The sequence below is a fragment of the Cygnus olor genome, chromosome Z, assembly GCF_009769625.2.
Source record: "Cygnus olor isolate bCygOlo1 chromosome Z, bCygOlo1.pri.v2, whole genome shotgun sequence".
NCBI lineage: Eukaryota > Metazoa > Chordata > Aves > Anseriformes > Anatidae > Cygnus > Cygnus olor.
In genome coordinates, this window is record NC_049198.1 from 9,076,154 (window position 1) to 9,099,120 (window position 22,967).

At 45.3% G+C, this 22,967-nt stretch overlaps 2 protein-coding genes and 1 long non-coding RNA gene across 14 annotated transcripts in view; 2 read left to right on the forward strand and 1 right to left on the reverse strand.

The window, feature by feature from the left end:
• The window catches only part of LOC121061343 (ubiquitin-associated protein 1-like), a 33,064-nt gene extending 23,816 nt beyond the window's left edge, over nt 1–9,248 (forward strand). For 9 of the 10 annotated variants that reach the window (XM_040540035.1, XM_040540032.1, XM_040540037.1 and 6 more), the window contains 4 exons: nt 3,290–3,325; nt 3,796–3,993; nt 5,367–5,468; nt 7,225–9,248. In XM_040540035.1, the coding sequence (XP_040395969.1) occupies nt 3,290–3,325; nt 3,796–3,993; nt 5,367–5,468; nt 7,225–7,365 (477 nt within the window). In that variant the 3' untranslated portion in view covers nt 7,366–9,248. The remainder of the gene's footprint in view (nt 1–3,289; nt 3,326–3,795; nt 3,994–5,366; nt 5,469–7,224) is intronic. The other variant, XM_040540041.1, reaches the window with a different exon arrangement.
• The window catches only part of KIF24 (kinesin family member 24), a 36,016-nt gene continuing 21,670 nt past the window's right edge, over nt 8,622–22,967 (reverse strand). For 2 of the 3 annotated variants that reach the window (XM_040540028.1, XM_040540027.1), the window contains exons 11-15: nt 21,292–21,363; nt 20,245–20,354; nt 16,948–19,371; nt 15,163–15,256; nt 8,622–12,886 (exon numbers count right to left, since the gene is read on the reverse strand). In XM_040540028.1, the coding sequence (XP_040395962.1) occupies nt 12,746–12,886; nt 15,163–15,256; nt 16,948–19,371; nt 20,245–20,354; nt 21,292–21,363 (2,841 nt within the window). In that variant the 3' untranslated portion in view covers nt 8,622–12,745. Of the gene's footprint in view, nt 12,887–14,147; nt 14,832–15,162; nt 15,257–16,947; nt 19,372–20,244; nt 20,355–21,291; nt 21,364–22,967 lie in introns of those variants that run through there. The other variant, XM_040540029.1, reaches the window with a different exon arrangement.
• Nucleotides 15,353–17,123, forward strand: LOC121061347. The gene is made up of 3 exons (XR_005815052.1): nt 15,353–15,407; nt 16,233–16,358; nt 17,063–17,123. It is a non-coding gene; the product is annotated as an uncharacterized LOC121061347 (long non-coding RNA).

The following is a 22,967-nucleotide window of genomic DNA, read 5'->3' on the forward strand; positions in this document are numbered from 1 at the left end:
TTCTTCACCCTGCTCCCCCACATCTCTTAACTTGCAACCAATTCTGGTGACTTTTTTCAGCTTCTCAGCTCTTGTTGTTCATAGTTACAGTTATCTCAAAAGGCATGCAGTTATGTATAAGATTTCTTCCATGATTTCTTACCTGTGAGGGTGGGAGGATTGCTTTTTGGATACCAAAAGCAATTTTGAAGATCATCTCAGACTTACGGATTTTGGTTGCTGTACAGCTCTGAGACAGGAGTTTGAAGCTTCATTGCTTCCAACTTGTAGCAAGTTCTCAGAATACTTTGGGGACACCTAACTTCACGCCATCTGTTGTGGCTTTGTGAGTAGGAGTCCAGGCTTGAGTAAAATTGGGCACTTTTTTCCAAAGAACCTGAGATCTGGACACCAATACTCATGAATTCTAATGGAAACTGCATAGTCAAATCTTCTAATTGGCTCTAAAATCCAAGATTTGGAAGGCTTCTTCTGTGTGTGCAGGTCGTTCTGCATTCTTGCTGGTGTACTGCAGGTTTTTGTGACACCATGTGCTATAAAAACAGTGACGGCCCTTCTCTTCCCACTCCTCTCATCTCTTTTCAGGCTTAAGTAAATGCAGTATTATTTGAGAAATACAATATTCTGGCAACTAGTGTATCCCTCAGAGCACAGCAGAATAGATGTTCATTGACTGCTAAACCAAATGCAACCCAGTAAGCTTTGACAGGAGCAGCGGTGTGCTGAGCAAGTGCTTGTTGCTACGCATCACAGGTTTGAGGGCAGGTCGTGTCATTGTATGTGGCTCAGAGGTGAAATCTTGAAGCATGACATCTCTAGGGATTAACGTGAAAGATCACTCACAACTAGATAGATGGGCTTTAAGGTAGCCAAATTCTCACTCAAGGTGTTTAAATCTCTGCTAGATTAAATCCTGTTGAAGACTGAGAGGGGAGGTGTGTATTCGAGAACGCTGTAAGGGAAGGTACAAAACATTTTAAAAACTAAAAAAGGAATTAACAAATAGACTTACTAGGAAACTTAATAAAGATCATCACTTGAAACTGTGTTTTGGAAGTAGCAAGCCAAGAAATAGGTGCGTTGACAGAACTAGTTCTTTCTATTGAAGTTCCAAGGCTTCTGAATATGATTGTTCCCTGTTTCCATGATAAGGTCCCAGTGGCTGCAAAGGGACAGCAGAGTTGCAAGAAGTTGAAGTATAGGCCAGGACCGTAACAAAAATCCTCAGAGTATGAAAAGGACAGAGAGGGAAGTCAGAGTAACCCATGTGGCCACCAGAAGAAGGACACAATCCTTCTACTGCAAGATTGCACGAGAAGAAGCCTGGCGATTTTATAAAGCTTCTGTACACTTCTGTCCCAGTGTATTACACAGTGCTATTTATTTACACACATTTTTCCCCTCACAAGTTCAGAAATCATAACTTTGGATTTGGAGTTACTGCTGGAGCATGTTTTACCAGTGAATTGGATCTAAGGGTTTTTGGATGCAAATAAACTTGTGATTTCTCTGCTGCACTGATTCTGGCCTGGGTGGTTCCCTTTTTCCTTGCGGTGTTTCGTGAAGCTCGCGGGTTTGCTTTTTGCAGCTTTGGCAGAGGAATGAATGACTAGTGAAGACAATCAGTTGAAATTAAACAGAATTGTTTAGAGACCTGAATTTGTATGGTATGTCCTATTTGTGGAAATACCTGGTTATGGGAGGATGGATGGATGGACCTGGTGGACCATTCCGAATGTACTGCTGCGTTAACACGAAGTGCTAAGCACACCAGCCTGCAGGTGAAGCTCCCAGCTTGTGTACAAAGTCCCTAAAAGCAGGAACAGTGTGCAAGCGTGGGCTGAAAGCACTGCACGCCTTCTCAACAGGCACTGAAATGCAGGCTTGAGACTTAAGGGAGTACAGCCTCTGAGTGGCCAGCTCTGTCTTTGTCTCCTGCAATTCCTCTGGCTGATTCCCTCCTCCACTGGAAGTCCTTTGATCATGAGCACAGGTTATCAGGCTCAAGTAGATTGAGGAAGTGCTTTTCCATGACTTGAATCCCTGGTGTCAGAAACAGTTTGGGTTCTTCTCGCTGTTGCATTAATAACAGAACATCATTCATTCGGGGAATTTGATAGCCAGCTGATTTTAGACCCCCTGTTTCACTGTATCCCATATTCTAGTGCTTTATGCTCTGCCAAAAGAGTCTGGAGAAGGGTGTAGTTTGAGGAGCTTTCAACCTCTCTTACCACCATGAGGACAGGTTCTTAGGTAAACCAGTACGTCAGGCTGCATGTGATTTCTCAGGTTTTGTGTCCTAGAAGAAAAATTGAGTGGCAATGTAGAACAAAACCCCTCACCTCCCCCAGTCCTTCTTGGGGCCCAAAGAAGGACTTTCTGAAAGAAGTGGGAAAGCTTTCAAGCAATTGATGTTGGCTGAAACAGTATTAAGAAATCCTGAGGGTTTTGGTGAAAAGTGATTTCTTGCAGCTTCTTCTAACTCTATTTAAGTCTTCCTCTATTTTAAATGGATTAATTGAAATGTACAGACCTTGGGCAAAGTAAAATAGAGGTGTTGGTTGGTTGTACCCCTTGGCAGACCAGTTCTGCAGAAATGGAGCAGGTGTACAGCCCTGACACAGGTGGGTTCCCTCGCCAGGCTGTATTGGAGACTGAACAGGCAGGACAGGGGAGGCCTCTCTGAACTAGGCGTGCTACTGAAAATGAGTAACTTCTGTGCTGTCTGGCTGGAGCTTCCCAAAGTGGGGACTGCTCCCCATTGCTTATTTTTTTCCTGCCAGCTATTTTTTTGATAATTTAACAGTCCTAGTTTGATACGAGTGATGGGAGGCAGCCCTTTCAGGTGGCTAATTTAAGCCTTTGAGGTGGCTACTTTAAGATTCCTCTTGAAGTAAGAGCAGTTGGCTCCTTTTCAACCCAGCAAAAAATTTACTAAGGGAAAGCACAAAGTTTTACAAAGACAGGTGTTGTTATCCCTGTGCTGGGGATGGGTCAGTGTTGGATGCTGGTGAAAAACCACGTGCATTTAGCCAGTGTACCATTTTGTTTATATACGGCATGTGAAATGCAATGCTTTGAGAGCAGAACAAACAATCCTTATGGTGACTATCTTAAAACTACACACAGCTGCGTAACTTCTGCATCTCACAGATTACTGATCAGGCCACAGGTCTCTCCAGTACGGTAGACACAGTCCCCAATCTCTTCCCTGAAACCTTTTTCCCCAAATGTAGCAAACTCTGCTTGTGTGCAATGTTCATCACCTTATTCCTGTGCTGTCCAACAGGTACACCCAGACAACAAGGAAACAGAAATGCCTATGGTAAGTTCCCACATTCCTGTGTGCTTGCACTGCGTGGCATTTGTGAAAAGCTGCTGGGGTGTTTCCAGAGGTAACATTCCTCTGAGTACAGAAAATCGTAGGTGATGAGTGAACTGCAGGGTGAGGGAAGCAATCCCTTGCTTCCTCCAAGGTCGTGTTTTCCCATGTCATAAGGACCTTTACTGTTGGCAAGGTTGTGTGTGAGAAAGTTTCAGTCCTGCCAGTAAGAGAGAGCATATAGCAAGAAATCTGTGTAATCAAATGTTTTTTTGAGGGTAAAAAGGGTGTGGTGGGAGTCAGACTACATAAAGTGCTTGGTTTCATCCTAACAGTGAGCAACTTCCCCAGCACAGCCTTGGAAGTCTCCAGTTACCTAATTTTGCAGGGTGTCCTAGTTCTGCAGTAGCCAGAAATGGGGACACAGATGCAAAAGATGACCGCCTCCTAAGCCTCTGGGTTTTCCCTTGTAGGTAATGCACCAAAATTTCCCAGCGTCTCAAGTGCCCAATAACACCGGCTGCGCAAAGCGGTCGGGTGGCCCTGCTCCTGATGTACAGCAAGCCCTCTCTGCCGGCGAGAGGCAGTGCATAGAGACCGTTGTCAACATGGGGTACTCGCCTGAGAACGTCCTGAAAGCCATGAAGAAGAAGGGAGGGAACATAGACCAGGTAAGAGCTTTTGCTGGAAGAGAGAAACATTTGAGTGGGCACTGATTCTGCTGAGAAACAGCCTTGGCTTTGCAAAATGGAGGGGGAGGGCACTTTATTCTAACAGTGGATTGCAGAACTGCCCCAGAAGTTTTCACCTGGCAGAAAAGGCTCCCCAAACCAAAGAGCATCTGCACAAGTTTCTGTTAAGCTGCTTGAGGCAGCACAGTCTTCTTAGGAGCCACAAAACAATCCTTGGGAAGCTTGGCATGGATTCATGCCTTTAGTGCTGCGTGACCAAAAAGCAAAGCACCTTCCCTGTTCTGAGCACAAGGGGTTACTTTGCTGATGCCTCTCCCTACAGAGAGATGGGCCCCTGCGGGCTTACTGCAGCCGTGAAAGGCTCGCAAGGCACCAGTGACCGACTTTTTGCGTGCTCTGACTGTGGTGCTTCCTGCCATGTGTTGTTTCAAATGCTCGCTAAAACCAGGTCACAGAGCATAAAGCGTGGTGGGGTGAAGCGTGGCTCTGGGTCTTGGATCAGCTTCAAACAAAGTGACGTTTTGAAGCCAGAGGAGCGTGGCCAGGCTTTCTGTGCTGGCCCCGCGCTCCCTGTGCGCTGTGCAGAGCACTGCCTTGGCAGGAGGAGCATCCTGGTAGCTCCTGTGCTGTGCAGGATTTGGCTGCTGGTAGAGCTGCTCTGCTTGCCTGCTGCCTACGAATCAAGAGCACTTGAAGCTGTGTGAGGAGCTGTAGTGCCAAACAGAAGGAATTTCCCTTCGGAGGGCAGTTTCAAGTCCTGCAGTATTTGCATGCTGCTTCCTATCTCGTTCCTAGCACTACCGTTCTCCTACCTGTCAGACTTTCACCCCTACCTCTCAAAGCTGAGAATGAATAAGAAAAGTGGCACCAGTTTCTGGGCATGTGAGCTGGGATCTGCAGCTTGCTCAGCAGTATGCTGAGGTGATCTTAAGAAGCTGACTGCTTTCAGATTGTGTTACCTCTTCTGTCTGAGAGGAAACTAAAAGCCTATGTAGCTTGATTGCTGGACCTACGGTACCCCTTTAAAAACTCACAGACTGAAAAACACTGTTAATCTTAAATTTCTGTCTCCTCAGTGATTCAGAACTGAAGGCTAGAGAAGGAAGGCTGTTTGACTGTAGTGAAAGATGAAGCTGATGGGAGAGCACAAAGACAGAAGGACTTGTTTGCTTTTTTTTTTTCTGAACAAGCTCTTGCACAAAGAGGGTCTCAAGACAGAGCAGGAAGAGCTTTGTCTCGGTTCCTGGTGAAGCCTGGGATGGAGTTGTGCTCAGTTCCTCTGCACGTACAGAGGTGTACGGCTGTGTGCTGTGAATGCAGCTCTGCAAACTTCTTTATTTCGTTCCCTGCAGGTTTTGGATTACCTGTTTGCACATGGACAGCTTTGTGAGAAGGGCTTTGATCCACTTCTTGTTGAAGCAGCTTTGGAAATGCATCAGTGTTCAGAGGAGAAGGTGAGGGTGCTGTGTGCTGTGCAATAGTGAGAATGCAAAGGGGAATTCCAGCAGCAGTTCCTCTATGAAGTGGTTGGTGTAATTCTAGCTCCATGGTAATGCTGCCTTGTTGTCAAAACTGGCTGCCAGAGAACATCCTTGTGGTGATAAAGGGAATATGTTAAAAACAGATTTGTGTTTGCTTTATTACCCTTATTCGCATGCATTTTTATGGGAACAAGCTTATTTTTCAAAGACCCTGCTGAGTTTGATGGCAACGTTCCAACTACAGTGTCTTCTTTTGGGCAAGGTGCTCGGTACACAGAGTTAACTTCAGAAGCAACAAATTATCATCAAAACCCTTCCAGCTTGCCCTGGCTGTAAGTCTTCTCCACTGTGCAAAAAATGCATCTGCCTGGCAAATTCGGTTAGGGCTCTGTCTGAAAAAAAAATCTTGTAAATACAGCTTTTGTGGGCCTGGTTTATGGTGTGGCTGCTTTGCCAGCACCAAAGGTACAGAGGCAGGAGCAGAGGACAGCAGAACTGCTCTTTAGTGTATGCCAGCCTGTTGTGTGCTGAGTTATAATGGGAAATCTTTGGAGGTGCCATCCACCTACCTTCCCCCCAGCATACCCATACAGCTAGTGATGAGCTTGCAAACAGAGGAACAACACTGTGAAGATAAGGGAAGTGACAGTGTTTTGGAAACAACACTTGCTAGTGGCTTAACCCCCAAATTGGAAATGACTGATCTCCTGGTTGTCTGTTCTAACCTGGTTTTCCCCTCTGGAGTGGAGGCACTGTAAGTAGCAGAGGGTTCATAAATGTTTGAATTGATTTACTAGTTGTCGCTGTTTTTTCAGAGCTCTGGAAGGATTTATGTGATGTTGGTAGCATAGCACGTGGTGCTGTGGTGGATTTACCCTGCTGGGCAGCTGAACACCACCACAACAGCACTCACACTCCCCCTCCTCGAACGAAGAGGGGGAGAAGAAAGTATCCTTCCCCTTTCCCAGCTTTTCTTGCTGCATGACATCACATGCTATAGAATATCCCTTTGGTTTGGATCAGCTACGTAATGTTCCCTCCCCACCTCTTGCCCACCCCCATCCTACTGGCTTGTGGGGCCTTGGAGGGAGTCCTGGTGCTGTGCCAGCACTGCTCAGCAGCAGACACAACACTGGTGTGATACCACTGCTGTTCTAGTGACAAGTGCAGAGCACAGCACTGTGTGGGTCACTGCAGGGAACATTAACTCTATCCCCGCCAGACCCAGTACAAATGTCCAGTAGGGATTTTAGTAATACCCCTGTTTTGCCCTAGATCTGAAGAGTCATTTGATAGCGAGGGCTATTGTACTGTTCCCAAAGTCAAAGTAACTTGAAAAAACTTCAGAGGTGGCTGAATGTGGGAGCTAAGTGATATTAATCAACCTTTCTGGGAGTCTGAATGGGGCCAGACTGATTAATCTCTACTGAGAGAGATACTACCACAGACTAAGCTTTGGCGCATTCACTGAGGAAGGTTTGGGAGATGCAGGGCTGCAAATGCTGGGAACTGAAAGTGAGGTCCAAGGGCTGCTGCACGCAGAGCCCTGACAACTCTTGGTGAAGTGGATTTGCTTCAAACTGAGTGTGTGTGGGCTGTGCACGGGAGTGGGATGGTACCCGTGGGGTGCCTGGTCGCTGAAGACTGTCTCTGTGCTAAACCCCGGCTCTGGGTAAGACTGAGCCCCGACTTTTCTTTTCTCTTGCAAATAATCGTCTGTCTCTTTCAGATCACAGAACTTCTCCAGCTAATGAGTCAGTTTAAAGAAATGGGCTTTGAACTAAAAGACATTAAGGAGGTCTTATTATTACATAACAATGACCAACACAATGCTTTGGAAGATCTAATGGCCCGTGCAGGAGCCAGCTGAAAACACATTCCTGGGATCTCGGCGTGCCACGGAGCAGGACTAGCCCCACCACCTTCGCATCCAATGTGACTTGCTCTCGGCAGGAAGGAGTCCGGCTTTTCACACACATGGGAGAGTGACTGAGCAAGCCTACCTGCGTGCATCACTCCAGCATTTCTCTTTCCACTGGGAGCCAACTTTCTTTCTTAAATTAAATTTTTTAAGTGTCCTTTCCTAAGTTTCCTTTTTTCCAGCTTGGCCACGGAGAGTTTAAACTGCCCAGCCGCTACTGGAATTGTACATAGGCAGAGACTGGTGTGGTTGCCCCCACTGTTGCACTGGAGTTGGACAGCAGAATACGAAGTTGGTTCTGAAACATAGGATGCTTTGGTTCTTTGAAGCTGCTTTCATGGTGTCTGCTTGTACTGAATTACTTGACTGTGTCACAGTCCAGATTAACTGGTTAAATTTGACCTTTAGTGCAATGGAATTTTATTTTTTGGTTGAAAGTAAGCCTATAACTTAGTAAAAACACTGGTTCAGAAACTGTCGCTATGCATAAAGAGAAGCTGTTCCTCTTGTGTTTTTTTTAACCCATGCATCCAACACTTCTGCCAGACACGAGCGTCCAATGCTGAGCGGTGTGTAAGTTTGCTTGGAGCAGGTAAGCTGTGAACTCGACCCGGACCTGCAACTTCTGGTGGTTCTTGAACCCGAAGGCACAGAGCTGGGGCTCAGTATTCTTAATCCCCCAGGCTTATAGGATATTTAAGAAAAAGTTCTGCTAGGAAATCAACTATCTTTTGTTTTAAATAATACTCAGTGTGATGCAGGAGGTTTCTTTCAAGCACTTTCTTTAAAAACAAATATACTCACTGCATTAGTTCCATTTTCCACACTGCTGTAGAATTACATAATAACATCTAGTACTAGAAATCAGGTTTTGGGTTGTTTTTGATAGTACCGAGTATTATGTTGTACACTGTTCAAGTTCTAAATACATAAAATATCATCAGTCTTGAGGAATCTTTAAAGTAATTTGCTAAATATTTTGATTCTGCAGAAGAACAACTAATAAAACCCTCAAATGTAACTCCCAGTGTCATGGTTCCCATCTCTCATGCTCTTTGGCTTCAGCAGATGAAGAACTTGCTGGATCCTGCAAGCCCAGGTGCTGCCTGCTCCTGTGGGCATGCACGAACATGGTCTGCGTTGTGCAGAGCTACCTGAGGTCTCCAGGCAGGTGGCTGCAGTGGTGGAAGCTATTGCTTTTTTTCCTGTGGCTTTTTTTAATTAAAAAAAAAAAAAAAAAACAAGCCTGGGGATCGAAACTCATGTTAGAGCATGGAGCTGGGAGCATTGGACTTCGGGAGGGGAAAACAGCTCAGCTCCTTGCCTTGGGTCAGATTTTCAGTAGGAGGTTTTGTAGTTCATCAGGACCCTGAAGGAGATGGCATCAGTCTCTGTTATGCTATTAACTTTGTACAGCCAAAGCATCACCTCTGGGGCCGCTGTTAACTCCGGGAATTCTGTGAGGAGGACAACAATGTTAATTACATACCTTTATTTAAAACAAAATGATGTTGAGGGGAGATGCACCTGTAAGTATCTAAGAGATCTGGAGAAGAATGATGAGCGGGACTGGGGCAGACTTCTTTGTGTTGTATCCTGTAGCACTGAGCTTCACCAGCGTCTAGTGCTGGGGCTGAGAAAAACTTGTCCAAGGACATTCACCAGCGGATGGTCAGCAATTAATATCAAGTTTGGGCTGCTTCTGGGGGCTCAGGTTAATCAGGTGCCCAGCTTTCCTTCCCCAGTGAGAAATGTGACAGTTTGAAACAAGGAAATGGAGTTCTGATCAGTCAGAAAAGCTGGAAAACAACAATAAACCTGCTTTACTGTTACTGCTGTGCGTGTTTAGTTGTGTTGCTTGTCTCTGGTTTCTCAGAGTTAATATCCAAACAGGTTCCTGTCCGGTACTCGGCAGTCCTGAACAGGCAAGAAGTCTTGCCGGTGAAGAAGCAAAACTACTTAGACCAAACCTCTGAATAAAATCATCTCTTTGGTTAATGTGTGTTAATTTTTGTTTGGGGATGAGGCTGGGGTTCTCCTTTCCTTCTAGGTGGTGAGAAGACAAATGTTCCTGGTCAGTCTTGAGACCTTTGCCTTCCCTTAGGTTCTCAAATCAGCAGCCTGATTTACGTACCTGGTAGGTGGCACTCAGCTGTCTTAGCTTTGTCAGAGGCTGTTCTGCCTCTGTGCTAGCTGCTGCTGAATGCTGAGATCTGGGTGTCAGGATGAGGAGTGTAGAGGCAAAGCCAAAACTGCTGCCTGCTGGGCTCTGCCAGACCCTGTGTGCACCTGGGAGCTGGAGGGCGAGCTGCTGAAATGTGGAACAACGGGCCAGGGGCCATGGGCATCTTGTGCAGATTCCCAACCCTAGCTGATCTTTTACAATCAAACATTTAGTTGTTTTCATCACATTTATTTTAGAAGAGATTTTACCAGAGTTCTGTAGTAAATTGAATTTTATTTTAAATAACGTAAACTATTCAAATAAAACATCAAGCTTCTGCCATGAACATTAATAGTCTTTGTTGCACTTGCATACAAAACTGAATCCACTTTACTTCTGTATTTATTTGATTGTACACGGCCAGTCCCTCAAAAATCTTCTGAAAAGACTGCTGTAACAACAACACAAAATTCACATACATTCTTCATGTTGAAAAGAAAACCATTTGTTTCAGGCATCAGTGCAAACACCTGGGAGGGGATGACGCTTTCAAACACTGTTAGCACACCTTCACACAAGAGTTAAAGCAGCATGTAGGTAATAACCCTAAAAGTGGAGAGAAAAACGCTACCCCTTTCAATAACAGCGCCGGTCGTTTCTGTTGCATGCTGTGAGCCCAGTTTTGGTATCTCCTGGTCATGCAGCAGTTCAACAGTGTCAGTAGCCCTGTTACTGCTAAGGGTGGGTGAATTTTCACAGCCGGAGCTGCTTTTATTTTAGCAGAGCCTCACATGCAGCAGGGGATACACTGTTCTGAGAACAGATCGATGATAGAATCTTGTATCAAACAAGGTACAACCTCATGGGTTACCTTGATGGCTCCAGTTTAAAAAAAGACTTCTTGTTTCAAATTGATGTTTTTTGGTGTTTCTAGCCATTCTGTGAGGGAGCAAGTAGTTCCTGCTCTGGAGACTTGCACTGGGGGTCAGATTTGCCAGGCTTGCTCATGTTTTTTTAGGGCAGACCAACAGGAACTGCACAGGTGGCTTCAGTTTGTTAGCTGGGTTAACTCAGATTTCCTCTGCTGATGGAAATTTTTGGTCATTCATCTGTCTTGCTACAGCTCCTCTGAAAGCAGTGAGGTTAGGACATGGCACTCTGGTGGTGTGTGAACGGTTCTCCCGTGGTGCCGGTTTAGGGATGATCAGCTTGGGTAAGAGGTGGGGAAAGACTGAACGTACTTTTGCTGAGCTCCTCTTTAAATAAGTCCTCTACTGGGTTAAAGTACAATCACTCCCCCGTCCCAAATGTCAAAGTACACGGAGGGAAAGTTTTCCCTCTCTTTCCACCCAGCTAGCACTGCGTTGCTGGCAGGACCTCTCACTTTCTCGTGACCTGTGCACACATCCTGCAGTCCCACCTTTTCCTCAGCTCCAAGCTAACTTGTGAAAGTGCTCAGCAGCTCTGTGATTGCCTCACTTCTGTGTGCTCACTGAGCAAGGGCTGTGGGAACTACTGCAAGTACTCACATCTATTTGTGCTTTCAGAAGGTACGAGGACTAACTAGCTGCCATGTGTTCTCCTCACCTTATGCATGGGAAAGCTATCCCTGTCTCCAGGAGATGAGGCACTGAGGCTGAAGAGCCTTGCCCCTGAATGCCTCATTTCTCTAAGCAAGGAAGGTGTCTTAAAATGGGACTGGGAGGCCTTGCTTCAGCTGTGACTTGCTGGTGGCCTGGAGCCGGGACACAGCAACCATCTTGAGGTCCCTAAACTCAGAGCCTGGTTACGTCAGGGTCAAGAGGGACTAAATACCCTCCCTCAAAGATCAGTGCCCTGATGCAGAACTTTCTTCCTCAGTTACAACCGTCACTCCTTCCCTTGCACTCCTGTTCCCCAGGGCTATGCTGTGTGATGTTCCTTGCATCAAATACACAACCCAGAGAGCTGTGTATCTGCAAACACTGCGCTGCTGCCGCCAAACCTGGCTCCTCGTGGTAGCTGTAGAAGCAGGTGGCGAAATTCGCAGCTGGTCAGACAGCAGTGTTCCCTTACCTTAGCATTTACAACTATTGAGCTACTACGGCCATCACTGAGGAAATGCTGAGATGGCTGAATATGCTGTGGCAGACCAAATTTTGGAGTGGGAGCACTTGCAGAGTGTTGTTTTAGCTGAGCGTGTTTCATGGTCGCTTGTGGCGTCAGCAAGTGGGCTTATTCTGTGGTTCAGCTGGGGTGCATGTAGCAGCAGAGATTTCTGCAGGGTTCCAGCTCATTGTTCTGTAGTTCTTGACTCAAATACCAGGTTGGTGTAACGGCACTGTCAGCTTCTTAAATCCCACTGCCTATAACTGCACTCTTCTGATGTGACAAATCAGTTGTCAACCCAGACCACAAGCACTCTGCAGCTGAGCAGAGCTCAGACATGGCTTGTAGAAGGCGAGCTTTTGTCTTCTTTCTCTTGGCACCAGTGAAAACAATGTGCTTATTAACACGCTAGATGAACCTGTGGTACAAAGTCCCTTGTACATAAGCCTCCTACTCAACCACTCGTTACTTGTGACTTCAGTGATCTCTTTCAGCAGGTCTGCAGTGTTCATCCCACGCAAAGAACAAATGCTCCAGTAGCTTTCCTTCTGAAAGCCCAGAACTTCGTATCCTGCCTTGATTTTAATTTACTTTTGGTCTAGTTACTTTAGTGTACTTAAGCTATTTCTTCACTTCTGTTTGCAAACGCTTTTCTGGATAGCTTTTGAATATTTCTGTTCAGACCTGAGTCTGACTTCAAAGTATTTTGTTTTGTTTTGTTTTGTTTTTTTCCCTTCATTTTGTTAGCAGCACAGAAGTGCCTCTAACATGTGAGAAGCTGCTGTGAATACTGTGGACAGGACTGCCTGCCGCTTGGTGAGATATTTAAGCACTGCTGAGTTGTTATTTTTAAGAATGTGGCTTACTGGTATTAAGGAAATACAAATCTCATGTTGCCAAGTAATCATCTGTTATTTACTCAGAATTCTCTCCATCCTTAGCTAAAATATGCACTAATCACAAACCATCAAACCAAAAGCTAGCCCCTTCCCACCCACGCTCTGCAGCACCAAGTGTGGTGAAACACTAGCTGGCTGTTTCCAAAACTGTTCTTGTGCATGTGTAAGCACAGCAGGTCTAAACTGGTGGAGGTGTTTGCAGGGATGTGTCAGTGCTAGGAGAGGCTAAATAGAGATGAAGCTGGGCTCGCATGGTTTGGATACATTTCGACTTCAGTACCAGGATTTCATCTAGCTTGGTGACGAAATTCTGAAAATCCTGTGAAGGAAGACAAAAGGAAAGTTTAGGGAACAGGAGCAGCAGGTTGGAGACGTTCAGCGTATTTTATATACTGCAGCAGTACAAAACAAAAACATGTTTTCCAAGCTACCGGACATTTAATCAGTGTTTCCATCTTGAAGCCCTGACCCTTATAGACAGCAAAGCTCAATACCTCTAAATACTGAGGTTAACTTAGTCCTCTCCTTTTTTTTTTTTTTTTTCCTTCTGTTGGTAAAATTACAGCTACTATACTGGTTTCAGAAAATAAAAATGTATAAGGTTCCTGCTGTCACCTTTCTACACAGGTTAGCTTTTTAAGGGTTAGGTATAGAGACTGGTGATCTGATGTACAGTTTTACAACGTACTGAGCTGTGTTCCAGACACTTCTTGTGTTGCATTTAACAGTCATGAAGATAAATGGTGAGCTGGGCACCTCACTGATCGACATAATAGCCCATTTTATGGAGAAATGAGAGGGAAGGGATTATTTCACATCAGCTCGCAGGGCTTGTCCAACTGCTGCCTGGCTACAGGTCTGCCAGATTGCACAGGAGAAACAGCAGTGGTGTGTAGCCCAGGCCAAGTGGAACCTCACCTTCCATCGCAACCTGCCACACTGTTGGATAAAATGTGATCCAAAATTCTGATTAAAATGAAACGGATGCAGTTATTTTTAAGTAGGTCTTGTGTTAATAATTGCTCTGTCTCCAGCTGAGAGCAGAGCTCGGTGCATTTATTCCCAGGTCAGTATCTAAGAAGTTGGGAAGCGTCAGTGTCCTTGGGGCTGGGGGCTGCAGCTGCTACCACACGAAAATTAATCATTCACAGGTTCATTTGGCAGAACTCCAGCTATCTCGTGCATTGTATCTTTGTCCTGCACGGACATCAGCAATAATGAAGACTAGCCCACCTGCCCTAGCCTATGTTTCTTAAGCACTTTAAACACTGTGTGGTTCAGTGTGTGGCTGGTCTTGGCAGGAATCTCTCCCGCAGCCACAGTTTCTTGGCTGGAGAAGTTGCAGCCATCTGAAAGTGGAAGGAGAGAAACTGATATGGGAAGTCCAAGCTAACTGCACTGCCTAAAGCAAGGTCATGCTGTGACATACACCCAGTAGTGTTAAGTTATTCACCCACTGCTGGGACGCCTGGCATGATTGTCCGAATTCTGCTGGCCAGAAAATGATTGCTTGCTACAAGGGGCAAATAATGGAAGGGTATGACCAACAATTAGCAAGAAAAAAATCTCAGATACAATAAAATAAGAATTAAAAAAAAAAAAAGGTTGCTTCTTATCAGAGCATTCTCTGCCACAAAACTAATGCATCTTATGGCTCTTATACTGCTTTGTGAACTTGTGCGTTGTCTGGCAATACAGCGCGTGCAGCTGGAAATCACAGCAGATAAACCACGGGGTGGCTCCAGTCTGAATACCCTGAGGCAAGAGTCCCTGTAGCTGTACTGCAAATCTGAACTGTGATAAAAATTAAGGTGGTTGTGATAATGTAATGCGGTAATGTAATTTGGCTTTATTGAGAAGATGAGGGAACAGGGAAGGCAGGAGGTGCTCACTGAGATGAGCTGGGTGAGAGATAAGACTTGTCACACAGCTGTGACACGCATCTGTTAGGATGCAGGAGAAACTGAGAACTGGCTGGTGGTGGGGCCGTGCAGGTGCCAGGCTTGAGGTCCAGCCTTTACTAGTGTAATCCAAGACACAGGCAAGCCAAGGAACACTTGAGTGACAGAAATCAGAGCCTCTGAGGGCACAAGCCACAACAGTTAGAGCACCAGAGGGAGTGGGGCCAGGCACAGCTGCAGTATGATAAGCAAGGGTCTCCCAGGAGGAAGAGGCTGTGTGGCATGACACCACCAGCTGTGCCATCCCAGTGTCATGCTTCACACGTGTGCTGTTTTCTCCTGTATTGACTTACTTGGTCCAGCCTGTAAGGAGAAAAACTCCACCTGGCGAGGTGCCCGGGTGGGTATGGTCTGGCACCAATACCCCAAGCTAAGGCAAGGCTGTCTTATCAGAGACGAGCAGTTCAGAGTTGAGCCATCAGCCTCCTTCTCCCCCAGGGACCAGGCACTGTGGAGGCTGGCAAAGACACGTCAGGTACTGGAAGTAAGCGGCCTCTGCTAGGACTCAGGGAGGCACCAGAGAATGAGTGGAGGAACTGACCAGGCATGTCACTTCACTAATTCAAGTTAATGATCTCTAAAATCAATTTATGCAAGTTCAACTGGCAATGAAATCTTCGTCTAAACCACTTACCGTTGCTGACACCTGATTTATCAAGCACTCCTCCTTGAAGCACAAGGATGCCATTTCATCCAGCTGCTGCCGATGGGCCCGAATCATAGCCTGTCTGGTTAAGATAAAATATATCCTTGGTTACACAGCCTGCTGCGCTACTTTCAATTGCTATCGAGCTCCAATTAGCTTTTAAGAAGGAGGAAAACCCAGAGTAAGCCTTGCTTAAAACCCAGAGTAAGCCTGTGGTCCCTGGCATTCAGGAAGTAAGTGAGGTGATTCTCCCCTTTACTCTGCTCTCCAAGTACTAAGATGAGGGGAAATGGCCTCAAGTTGCACCGGGGGGGGAGGTTAGGTTGGAGATGAGAAGAAAATTCTTTACTGAAAGGGCTGGGTGGCATTTGAATAGGCTGCCCAGGGACATGGTTGAGTCACCACCCCTGGAGGTCTTGAAGAAACGTGCACGTTCAGAACTTAGTATCATAGATTGCTGGCGAACTTTAGTACAAGTTTAAAGGTTGGACTAGATGACCTTAGATGTCTTTCCCAACCTCAGTGATCCTTTGATTCTCATGAGACCCCACCTGGAGCACTGCGTTCAGCTCTGGGGCCCCCAATATAAGAAGGACATGGAGCTGTTAGAGCAAACCTAAAGAGGGCCCTGAGGATGCTCAGAGGGCTGGAGCACCTCTGCTGTGGGGACAGGCTGAGGGAGCTGGGGGTGTTCAGCCTGGAGGAGAGAAGGCTCCGGGGTGATCTTAAAGCAGCCTAAAGGGGGCTGCAGAAGAGCTGGGGAGGGACTCTGTGTCAGGGGGTGCAGTGATAGGACAAGGGGGAATGGCTTGAAACTAAGAGAGGGGAGATTTAGATTAGATTAGGAGGAAATTCTTCCCTCAGAGGGTGGCGAGGCCCTGGCCCAGGCTGCCCAGAGAAGCTGTGGCTGCCCCATCCCTGGCAGTGCCCAAGGCCAGGCTGGATGGGGCTTTGGGCAGCCTGGGCTGGTGGGAGGTGTCCCTGCCCATGGCAGGGGGGTGGAAGGAGATGGTCTTTAAGGTCCCTTCCAACCCCAATCATCCTGGGATTCTATGAAGTGCGCACCAGTGTTCCTGAAGAGCAGTGGACTGCACTGGTTCTGGGTAAGGAAGGCCTTGCTGACTGAGGAGTGCATCTTGGTGCTGCTTTTTACCACAGAGAAATGGAGCAGCAAAAGATGTCTGGTAAGACCATGAGGTTGTAAGTCATTTTGGTGAAAAACAGGCACAGTGGGAAGGTAGTGCTCCTGTTCCTCTCTGTAAGTTTCTCTGGCCAACAATGTATTTTCTGACATGTGAATGCAGTCCAGTCCTCAGGAGCTGACAGAGGCAGCTCTACATCCAGATCTTCAGTGTCTGACTAGCTGCCCTAGCTGTTTTTCTTTCTGCAGGGATGCAACAGCTATCACCTGCTTTTTGATGAGAGGGTCTGATATATTTTAGGTACTTTACAGCTTACAGGAACCAATTAGTTACTGAGAATTTCAGCTTATGGTATAATATTAATTCCTGTAACATCATCTTAGGAAACTCTAATAGAATAATTGGCTTCCTGTGAGATTTTAAAATATCACTAAATAACAGGCAATCATACATTTATACACGATGATGAGTATAAATCATCATTTATCTTATTAAATAATTATTTCATAGATTGATTTCCCATCAGTTTTTAAAGTGCATATAAGCATGATACACAAATAAGGGCAGATCTACCAAGTATGATTAGATTTTCCAAGCTTCATGACAAACTTTAGCGAAGAGCAAGACTTACTGTGCCTTTTCTAGGGCCTCCTTCTGCCATTTTCCCACCTCAGATACACCACTCAGAGAGCTGACGTTGGAGGGACTGTTTGCATTCGCTAATGGCTTAGTATCTTTGGTTGCAGATCCTGAATCTGCAACAAAAGCCTCTTGTGTAAAAATAGTCTGCATCAATTTGCTCTTAAGCAACCCCATTTCCTCACTGCTGAACGATGACTTGGCTGGCTCTTCAGAAGGACTGAGGTCCTCGTTTCTCAGTCCTGACTTTGGCTGCAGCAGGCTGCTTTCCTGAGAGGGGGACTGGACTGCATAATCCGTATTTCCCACAGTGAGTAAACATGATGCACCCGAAAAAAAGCTCTTTTCAGGTATCTCAGCATTTGTTTCCCAAGGCTCAACGTTCAGTCCTTGATTTGAGTTAGATTTTCCTGAATTAATGGTATTCCCTTTAACATCAGCGTCAGACTGTCTGCCGTCTGAGTACTCCTTGCACTTTTTGTTACTGAGGAACAAAGCACCCTCTCTCTCTCCCCTGGATTCCGTGCATTCAGCTGTGGATGCTTCTGCCAGGTTATTTCCAACGAGGGAGCTGGGAACGACTCCTGGATTTGATGAGCCTGAGCCCAGAAGGCAGCAGCACGGTTTCACATTACAGCAGCTGGGAGAGAGCCACCTGTCCCCTGCCTGTGGGCAGCGCTGCAGGGCGCAGTGTCTTCCACCACGACGCACTTGCTCGCCCAGCTCCAGCATGCTGTCTGTCAGAGCTCTGCTTCTGGTGCACTGCCAGGCCTCCTCCTCAAACCTCTTCTGGGACCTGTGTATGCTCCTGCCCAACATCTGTTTCACACGGGGGGACTTTTCTTGGTTAGAAGAAACGTTCTCTGCATCTGTTGTTTCCTCATAGTCAAGAAGGGGTACCGGGTGAGGGGCCACAAGGTCAGGTGTGAATTCTGAGGAACAACTGGAAGATCCACAACAGTTAACATCATTTTTTCTAGCTTTCCATTTGATGTCTCCTGCAAGGGCAGCCTGTCCATCCAGAGTAGATTCTTCCTTCTCCTCACGCTGGAGGAGAATCTCTTTGCACTCTGGTGTCCCCGATTTCAATACAGGAGAAGAATATGAGTTTGAAGTATCCTTTTCTGGAGTCAAGGTGACTTCACTGGAGTAAACTGGACACCTGTGTTTGGATTTGTACTGTTTGTCATCAGCCAGGAAATCTTGGCTATTTTTCCAGTTACAAGCAGGATCTTCTTGTAAGCAGCAAGGTTTTTCTGCAGTGTTGCTTGAGGAGGACTCCATAGCTAAGTCGTAGCTCCAGTCTGATGGCGTTTTGCTGCAGCCTGCATTTTTAATGGATTCCTCCATCTTTGGGCTGCCCTCGCTACAATCCCAGCTGTCATCTAGTTCGTGTTCTTGCGAGCGTAATGCATATTTAAAAAATAAATCCTGTCGCTTTTGGCCTTTTTGCTCTTCCTCAGTTCCTTGTTCTCTTTGATGAAGGAAAAATGAGTGTTTACTGCATTTGTTGGTGTTTCTTCTCTTCACGTTCTTTTGACTGCAGACAGGTGAGAAAGAATCTTCACTAAAATCACTGTCATCAAGATCTTCCAGCTGCATCCCCTCTTTGCTCTGTGCTTCTGTGGGTGTAAGGCTCAGCTCTTGCTTCACTTCAATCTCCTGGGGCTTATACTGTGTTAAAAACCTCTCGAGAGGCTGGTAGTTCAGTTTGTGCTGTAGAATAGGTGGCTGCTGAAATTGCTGGTGATAAAGGCGTAAATGTTCCTCCCTTTCCTTCTGAAATGGAGACAGATTTGTCCAGGTTTCAAAGCACTGTTTAGCAAAGGTGTTTCCCCATTCCTGCCTGCTGTCAGAAGGCAGATTTCCATCTCCAAAGGAAAAATCATCTCTAGAAACAAGCTGTTTCTGCACAGGTTGCACTGTCTGGACTTTTAGGCACTGGACAGGTGGTCTGTCTTGCATGTACTTATCTCTTTGGCCACTCTCTTTTGTTTCTGCCGCGGCAGCGTTTTTGATGATAAAATCCTTCGCAGTGGCGTTCTTCTCAGAGTAGGGGGACAGATCATCGGTTTTCTTCTTCAAGGGATGTCCTATTCGTAAGAATCCCTTAATTGGACTAGTGTGGTGGAACCATAGTGAGCTGGGACTTCCTTTGTAGGCATGTCCTTTGTTGACTCCCCTGGGGGTAGAGGTAAAAGGGACACTGGGTGGCTGGAGTGCTGGAGGACACGCCTTTGTTTTTGTAGCACTCGAAGGGTGCTGGAGACCTAGCTTCACTTTCTTTGGAGAGCTCTTTTCTCCAGGTGGCAAGGAGGGAGAGTTTTGGACACGTTTTGGAGATACGTTTCCAGCTGTTCGACGTCTGTTTGTGACAGGGGTAGAACACTTAATCCCTTTCTTCAGCTCTTTCACCCTGTAAATGAGATTGGCATAGATGTCATGCTTTCAGATAAATAACAGGTCTTCAGAACAGACTAATACAAACTAAACACTGAATTCAATGTCATGATTTCTCTTTTAATTATCCGTGATCCAGGCAGGCAACAGAACACCTCTATCAAAATGCCTGAACTTCTGGAAAGGCCTGTAGCAGTACTTTGAAGTGCTTCCTCGAACAGTGCGTAACAGGTCGAAGGAGTGAAGACAGCCTCTTTCAGTGGAAGTGGGTTTCATTTCCATGCTTTATAATGCTGCGTGGCGCAGCGCTATCTCAAGACAAACCAGTACTCTCCACAGCGCATCGTATAGTCCCACAAGACACAAACTAGAGCTTTTGGAAGTAGTTGCAGTGGAGCTAATTAGCTCACGAGACATGTATACAGCGCTACACTGTGTCTGGATCAGACTCATCAGTGCAACTGTGAAGGGCTGCTGAACTGGCATCACCCTGTCCCCTCAATTGTTTCCTTTATTCCTCTTCTCCTTAAGCATCTCTTGTCCTCTTAACCCCAGCACTGCACAGCCTGCAATCTATGTCCTCCTGTGTAGGAGGGAGGGCAAAGGACTTGAGTGTGTTTGAGGTAGAACTACAATACAAAACAAAGTGTTTGAGTGATGAGGCTAGCAATGCTGCTGTTAAAGGGAGCAGAGTGATATTTTCACCACTAAAAGCTGTTATCAGAAAGGATTTACAGACCCAGAGAATTTCAAGACCTGGTGTAAGAGTGGAACAGGTAAGGATTTTATTGCTTTGTGAAAATTGCATTTTCTACTTAAGTAAACATTTCCAATACAACCACAAACATTAAACCATACTTTTTTGGCAAGATTGAGATTCATCACCTACCTGTCAGCATATCGTAAAGTGTTCAGGGTATGCTCTGTAGCTATGTGGCTAGGTGATACATTGGCTATCATACATGTCTTGGAATTGCCAATGAAAGAATCCTTTAGTACCTAGGATTAGAAGGAAAAATAAGTTTAAGATTCTTAGCAATTCATATATTTTCTTAAACACATGCTTGCTCTTATGTTACACAAAATACGAAGGGGGTTGGAATTAGGTGATCATTAAGGTCCCTTCCAACCCAAACTATTCTATGATTCTATGTGATTTACTTTACCTCAGAACTTATGAAAAGTTGGGCTAAGCTATCTTGCATTTCCTGTAAATTAACGATGGGTACAGAGACAGTTTTACAACTCAGGTAGGTGATGCATGGTAACTGCCTCTTTTTTTTTTTTTTTTTTTAAAGTGTATTTCTCTTGTCTCAATTCATCTTGCCATTCTTTGTTTACAATTTAAAAACACTATGAGTGTTAATCAGTGCTCTGAACAAGACAGGTGTCACAAGGGTGACCATATGCTTTATTCCTCAAAACGTATGTTACAACTGCAGCGAAGAAATGTTGATCAAAACTCCTGTGACTGTTACTGCACAGAAGATGCAAGACTGGTTATGGAGTGGGTGGAAATGGATGGAACTCTGAAAGAGTCTGTTTCTGGAGTTATACACAACATGAATATCCGATTGTGACTAGTCCATAGGGTTCTTCATATAAAAATTCACACAGGACAATGAAGACTCAATCCCAGAATTTGGGAGCTAGGGCACTTTTGGGGAAGCTGGGTTTCTGTTTGTTTGTTTGTTTGCTTGTTTGTTTTTAACTACCACGCTAGTCCCCAGGACTGACTGGGTGAGCTGGCAGTTGGCCTCAACCCTGTGATTATCTTTAACGTTATTTTTTGGAAGAGCTATGCATTGTTCTCTCTCTTTTTTTTTTTTTTTCCCCAAGGGTTTAATAGCAGTTACTGAATCATGAGGTTTTTTTAATTTTCATTTTGTCCTCAGCAGTGTAGTATCTACTACTGTTGCCCTTCTGCCCCTTTTACCTGAGTTAATTTGCTTTGCCGGAAAGGTGTATGCGCGTGCTCCTGATCCAAGGCCCGAATGCATTCCTTTAGCTATAAAAGAAAAGAAAAATGGGGAAAATATTTCAGTGACACAGTGACAGTAACACTGAACTAAATTGCATCAAAGCTTACCTATGAATTTACTATTTCCCTCATGCACTTTAATTCCTACAGTGTCCCTCACAAGTGGAATTTGTTGCTGCCACAGCAATGAATGGCCAGCTTCAGCTAGTTCAGGCATTGGCAGCAGTTTAGCTGCGTTCAGAGAGCAAAACTGCAGCACAAAGCATCCCTAAACCAGCATGCAGGTTCTGTGGGCTATATAACACATGTCTAAAAGACTGTGTAAATACACTAATGTTCAGCACACATTGAGCTCCACGCTACTGTGGGCCTACTGCTCCCCTCACCATAACTAACTAGTTTTTAGTCAGATTGGGTGTACACCAGACTAGGCTGCAGCTTGCATGGCAGGTGTACGCTGGATTCATAAACCTGTAACATCCTAAGAACACAGCTTTCTGAGCTTTATCTCTCATAAATTCCTTTCTTCTAAAAGAAATTCTCTCCCTTCTGAAAAGTAACAAAGCACTGCTTTCGGATCTGTTCGGAATAACTGTTCGGATAACAGCAGTGCAAATTTCTTATGCCACTGACAATATTTAATATTTTCATACCGGAGCTTTTTCATATAAGCTAAACAAAGGCATATTCCTCCCCACACTGATTCTAATCTACAGTCTAGATGTTCCACCCATGTACACTGCAAGTGCGGGTACACTGGGCTCTGTCAGAAGGCAGATGATCTCTTTCCTCCTCACACCGGTGCAAAGCCCCACACCCCACCAGCAGGAAGAAGACGAACTGGCACTAGTTAGCTGTCGGGGGAGCTGGGTTCAAGCCCAGTTTAAGGCCATTCTCAGAAGGCAGTACAGATGCAGCCTGTCTATATAAACACTTCAATGTGGCCTTTGAGAGGCTAATAATTAAAAAATATACACAAAACTTCAATTAAAACTAGCAGAACATGTGCAGCTAGCTACACCCATGCCTTTCACAAAACACATCAGATGTTCTTGTAAGCAACCATCAACAGAGGTAGCTGGTATTCCCGAACAAACATCTAGTTTTATTACCAGCCTTGGAAAAGGATGTCATTTTCAAACAGAGGTTTACGTTTTTTTTGCCCTGTTTCCACTGGAATAATCAGAATAACATCACACTGCATATCAAACCTAGATGCTCTCTAAAACCAGCAGAAGTGGACTGTATAGCCATGAGACAAGTCATTTATAAGATTTATCATGGGAAAAATAAGCAGATGACAGTATTGTCATGGTGATACTGATACTAGCATGAAGCAGCCTTCCTACATTTAAAGGAACAACACCAACTTGAAATTACACCTATTTCTTTCTTTAACCAAATTTTATTAAAAATCACACCTCTAGCAAGACCAAACTATTCTAATGTTTAATCCTGCTTCTCATAATTGCAGTATCTGAGTATCTTCTACCTGAAATCACCACAAATATTTAAACTAGTAGCAAAATACAAACTTTCTGTATTTTAAGGCTAGAAGAGAACACTACGATCATGAAAGACAGAGCTAGGTTTCACAGGCTGCAGACTTACCCAACGATGCCTTTTATAGT